Genomic DNA, 6,000 nt, shown 5'->3' with positions numbered 1-6,000 from the left:
CAAGGACGGGGCATCCACAACCTCCCTGGGCAGCCCGTTCCAGGGCCTAACCACTCTCCTTGTAAAGAACTTCCCCCTAACATCCAACCTAAATCTTCCCTCCCTCAACTTGGATCCATTTCCCCTAGTCCTGCTGTTGTCAGCCCTTTTGAAGAGTTTACTCCCCTCGTGGGTGTAGGTTCCCTTCAGGTATTGATAGGCTGCAATGAGGTCACCACGCAGCCTTCTCTTCTCCAGGCTGAACAAGCCCAACTCCCTCAGCCTGTCCTCATAGGGGAGGTGCTCCAGCCCCCTGATCATCTTAGTTGCCCTCCTCTGGACCCTTTCCAAAATCTCAATGTCTTTCTTGTACTGAGGGCTCCACACCTGGACACAGTACTCCAGATGGGGCCTCACAAGAGCACAGTAGAGGGGGACAATCATCTTCCTGTCCCTGCTGACCACCCCTCTCCTGATGGAGCCCAGGATCCCATTTGCCTTTCGAGCTGCCAGAGCGCACTGCTGGCTCATGTTCAGTCTCTCGTCCATCAGGACCCCCAGGTCCTTCTCTGCCGAGCTGCTCTCAAGGACCACTCCTCCCAGCCTGTACGGGTGCCCGGGGTTCTTCCGGCCCAAATGCAAAACCTTGCACTTTGCCGTGTTGAACCTCATCAGGTTCACCTGGGCCCATCTTTCAAGCCTGTTGAGGTCCCTCTGAATGGCATCCCTTCCTTCCACCGTATCAACCGCACCACTCAGCTTGGTGTCGTCAGCAAACTTGCTGAAGGTGCACTCAATTCCGTCATCGATGTCATTAATAAAGATGTTGAAGAGCACCGGTCCCAAGACAGACCCTTGGGGGACACCACTTGTTACCGGCCTCCACCTGGACACAGAGCTATTGATGACCACCCTCTGTCTGCGGCCTTTCAACCAATTGTTTATCCATCGGGTCGTCCACCCATCAAATCCACTTCCCTCCAATTTGGAGATGAGGATGTGGTGGGGGACCATGTCAAAGGCCTTGCTCAGGTCCAGGTAAATGACATCGGTCGCCTTCCCTTCATCCACCAATGCCGTCACTCCATCATAGAAGGCCACAAGATTAGTTTGGCACGACCTTCCTTTGGTGAAGCCATGCTGGCTGTCTCAGATCACATTCTCATTCTTTATGTGATCGAGCATGTTGTCCAGGAGGATCTGTTCCATGATCTTCCCAGGCATGGAGGTGAGACTCACTGGCCTGTAGTTCCCAGGGTCCTCCCTGCTCCCCTTCTTGTATATGGGAGTGACGTGACCCTTCCTCCAGTCATCCGGGACCTCACCTGACAGCCACGACTTCTCAAATATGATGGAGAGCGGCTCGGCAACCACCTCAGCCAGCTCCTTCAGGACTCTGGGATGCACACCATCCGGCCCCATAGACTTGTATTCATTCAGTCTAAGGAGGCACTCTCGGACTTGCTCTGCCCTTACAGTGGGGAGGGATTTACCTCCTTGGTCCCCACATAGAGGTTTGGGGATGCAGGGCTCAGGGACGTGAAAAAGACTAGAATCCTGGCCACCAGTGAAGACTGAGGTGAAGAACTCATTCAGCACCTCAGCTTTCTCTTCATCTGTTGAAGCCAGCATTTCAATACCTAAAGCCTACAAACAGGAGAGGAGTCAACACTTTGAAAGGGTAGATAACAGCAGGACAAGGGGAAATGGTTTTAAGCTGAAGAAGGGAAGACTTAGGTTGGATGTCAGGGGGAAATTCTTTACTATGAGAGTGGTGAGGTGCTGGCTGCCTGGAGAGGTTGCGGATGCCTCGTCCCTGGAGGTGTTCTAGGCCAGACTGGATGGGGCCCTAGGCAGCCTGGTCTAGTATTGAATGTAGAGGTTGGTGGCCCTGCATGTGGCAGTGGGGTTGAAAATTCATGATCCTTGAGGTCCCTTCCAACCCTGGCTGTTCTGCGATTCTGTGATTCTGTGATTTCTGTGATTCTGTGATTCTGTGACCAGACCAAGGAACCTCTTGTTTTTTGCTGCTCAGCTGGAGATATGTTCCACTTCCCACAGAGACATCAGTACAATGGTATGTAATCAAAATATTACCAGCCTGGCTGGACTTTGGGCATGAGCTGCTGGCAACTGTCACAGTGGTGCCGTGGTCTTGTCAGAACAGGCAGATGTGTGGCAGTTCCCTTCATCACTCATGCATTGGTGTCATGGCCAGCATAGTGTGATCATAGAAACAGCTTCAGTTGTTTGCCAGCCCAGGTCATTGGAGTTTTGGTGGATGGTGAAATGCTGTGATAAGAAGACAGGAAGCACAGAGAGGGAGGGAAATATAGGGCTGGACTCTGGGTTTAGGAAGCATGTGTGGTTGTCATGGAATGGGTTGTGCTCTCTCTTTCTGTGTCTTTGAAGGCTGGAGACCCTGAGGAGAACATTGCCAAAGCATGAAACCTTCTTGTTCTTAGCCATTCAGCTACAGAGGTGTTCCACTTTACATGGCATTCATATAAAGCTAAGTAATCAAAATAGCAGCAGTGCCCGTGTTACAGTAAGCAGCCAGCTGGTGGTAGCCTATGTTAGAACACGTGTCCTCTGGCTGCCGGGAGACATAGAATTGATATTCTCGGACTGAGGTAAGGGCTACCCATGGGAATGGAGGGTTACTGCTCCTTATCTTGGTTCAGATTTTCTTGTTTTTGAAAGCCACAGGCCCCTTCTGCCCACAGCCTCTTCAGCCACTCTGACTGAGGTTTTTGCAGCCATCTGTGAAGGCATGAACCTAAGGACAAGGTAACACAGACCCAGACTGTAACTCACCATGGCTTCACAGACAGATGGAAACTCCCCACAGCTCTGGACAAGTGAATATCTACACCACCTGCTTTCTCAGAATAAAATCTTCTGATTCATAAATGCATTTGCTGGTTCTGCTTGTATTGTCTCTTTGAGAAAAATTATGAGCCTTTCCTTTTCCTGATTTCCTTAGTGATCCGTATAAATATAATGTTTACTCTGAGCAGCTGTTCCCTGTAACCCATGGGCACCACAGGGAGCAGGTCTGTGTGTGCAGCCATGGAGGAGCCCACAGTGCAGCAGTGGATGAGGCCTGGAGATGACACAGCCCATGGATACAGAATCACAGTATCACCAAGGTTGGAAAAGACCTACAAAATCATCCAGTCCAACCATCCACATATCACCAATAGTTCTCACTACACCATGTTCCTCAACACAACGCCCAAACATTCCTTGAGCACCTCTAGGGTTGGTGACTCCACCACCTCCCTGGGCAGCCCCTTCTAGTGCCTGACCACTCTTTCAGAAAAGCAGTATTTCCTAACATCCAGCCTAAATCTCCCCTGGCACAGCTTAAAGCCATTCCCTCTAGTTCTATCACCAGCTACACGAGAGAAGAGGCCGACCCCCAGCTCACTGCAACCTCCCTTCAGGAAGTTATAGAGAGCAATGAGGTCTCCCCTGAGCCTCCTCTTCTCCAGGCTGAACATTCCCAGCTCCTTCAGCCGCTCCTCATATGGCCTGTGTTCCAGACCCCTCCACCAGCTCTGTTGCCCTTCTTTGAACCTGCTCCAGGGCCTCAATGTCTTTCTTGTAGTGAGGGGCCCAAAACTGACACAGAACTCGAGGTGCGGCCTCACCAGAGCTGAGTACAGGGGGACAATCACTGCCCTGCTCCTGCTGGCAGCACTGTTCCTGATGCAAGCCAGGATGCCATTGGCCCTCTTGGCCACCTGGGCACACTGTGGGCTCATGTTCAGCTGAGCATCAATCAATACCCCCAGGTCCATTTCCTCTACGCAGTCTACCAGTCACTCTGCCCCAGGCCTGTAGTGTTGCCTGGGGTTGTTGTGGCCAAAGTGCAGGACCTGGCATTTGGTCTTGTTGAACCTCATCCCATTGGCTTCAGTCCAGCTATCTAGCCTGTCCAGATCCCTCTGTAGGGCCTCGCTACCCCCAGGCAGCTTGACACTTCCAGCCAACTTGGTGTCATCTGCAAACTACTGGAGCACTGCCTGAAAGGTGGGCCCGTGGGATGGAGACATGCTGGAGCAATGCTGGGAGAGCTACAGCTTGTGGGAAACCCACACAAGATCAGGTAGGGATGGATGGCATCACATGGGAATCAGAACATGTCTAGCTATCAGTGCCAAATCTCAGAGATTACTGCGTGACTTACATTTTGCTTGAGAAAAGCTTTGGAACTAAAGTCAGTTGGAGTCACCATCTCTGAAAACTAATATTTATTTTAGTTTAAAACTTGTCATGTAGTTACATACCTTGTTTCGCCATGTATGGATTGTCTGTATGAAGTTTGTGCCTATTGAGAAATCATAAGTCAGCCATAAGCTGAGCATCCCTAAGTCAAACTGAAGAGAGGTGTACATAGTGAGGCTAGGTTTCATCTCTGAAAAAAACCCTCTGCACCCCAAACAAATGGAAAATGGTTTAGCAGAAGAATAACTGGAACGTTTGAGACAAGTGAGAAGTGGCTCCTTAGAGCCCACTTGCTGCTGTTGATGGCATTCCATCATGGACAAACAGTGCATTACTGTAGCTGGAGGGAAAATCTTTATACCCTGAAAGAAAAATGTGTCCATGGATCATTCACTCTGCTCAGAGACAACACATTTCTCTCACTAAAACTAAAGGGCTCTGAACACCAGGGTGAATGTAGCACTGATCTTGCAATCGAGTTCCTGTCACTAAATCCCTACACCTATGTGTGCCCCGTGAATTTCTTCACATGAATTGGGCTGTGGGATTGGAGCCTATGGGTATAACAGAGTAAAAAAGATCAGAGAGTTACACATTTTAGTAAGCAACACAGAAGCCAGTCGGATTAACAGGAGCATTGTTTAATCAAGCATTGGAAATACACTCTGTTCCTTGGGTGGCATGGTAACATGTTGAATACGAGAGATCTTGGAGTACTGGAGCTGATAAGGTACTATAACACTGGATGTTACAAGAGGCACAAGGAGTAGGACAGCCCAGCCAGCTTATATAGCACAGCTCAACAAGGTCATTGTAAACATAAACACTGCATGCTTGACTAGCACCTTAGAAACATCACTGAGATACTGGAGGTCTTCAGAAATGGGATTGATAAGACATATTGTTGTAATCCTCACTTTCTGTGAGTAAGGGTTGTATTTCTGGAGAAGTTCCTGCTCTTTTCTTTCTGCAGGCCAGGATGAGCCCAGAGAGCACAGCAGTCACTATGCCTCCGATCACAGCTGCGCCGACCAGCCAGGGCCAGATCTGACGGGCTTGCTCGAGGTAGGGGATTAAGAAGTCCTGGAAAGAACCAAGTGCTAGAAAGGAGAAAAACAGAGGTCCTTTTAATGATGCAATGCAGTTCCAGTGTATACAGATTGTGTAACAGATAATATTCGAAGGTTCAGAACAAAAAATGATTATTAAAGTGAAGAAAATCGTCTGAAAGTTACAAACAATTCTAAGCAAATTCTACCAGTCCCTAAAGTTTCCCCATTTTTGTGTTGAAATTGACAGCAATTGAGTTTACTATTTCCAGTGCTATTTATGGTTTTGTGAAAACTGTAAGAATAGAAAGCAAGAACTGTTGAATCACTGAATAGTTTGAGTTCAAAGATCGTCTTAAAGGCCACCTAGTCCAACTCCCCTGCAATGAACAGGGACACCTACAGCTCCATCCGGTGCTCAGAGCCCCATCCAGCCTGACCTTGGGTGTCTCCAGGCATGGGACATCCACCACCTCTCAGGGCAACATGTTCCAGTGCCTCAAAACCCATATTGTAAAAAACTATTGTCTTATATTCAGTTTAAATCTCTCCTCTTTTAGTTTAGTTTAGTTTAGAAACCATTTCTCCTTGTCCTATCGCAGCAGACCCTTCTCAAGGGTTTGTCAGATCTCATACAGCATGGGCAAAGGTCCTGCTAGGTCAGCATCCTGTTGGTAACGGTAACTGAGGCTGAGTACAAGGAGGAGTTTAAGAACAGATTAAACCTATCACAGTCCTT

At 48.8% G+C, this 6,000-nt stretch overlaps 1 protein-coding gene across 1 annotated transcript in view; it reads right to left on the bottom strand.

The window, feature by feature from the left end:
* Positions 1-5,088: 5,088 nt before the first annotated feature.
* The window catches only part of TYR (tyrosinase), a 45,684-nt gene continuing 44,772 nt past the window's right edge, over positions 5,089-6,000 (bottom strand). Inside the window, exon 5 of the mRNA XM_042839847.1 lies at positions 5,089-5,312. Coding sequence (XP_042695781.1) covers positions 5,089-5,312 — 224 coding nt within the window. The remainder of the gene's footprint in view (positions 5,313-6,000) is intronic.

This window comes from Centrocercus urophasianus, unplaced genomic scaffold (genome assembly GCF_019232065.1).
Source record: "Centrocercus urophasianus isolate 14NV4802_14NV808 unplaced genomic scaffold, USGS_Curo_1.0 seq_1, whole genome shotgun sequence".
NCBI classification, from domain to species: domain Eukaryota; kingdom Metazoa; phylum Chordata; class Aves; order Galliformes; family Phasianidae; genus Centrocercus; species Centrocercus urophasianus.
The sequence above is the reverse complement of the archived record's forward strand: the minus strand, read 5'-3'. Positions and strand labels throughout refer to the sequence as shown.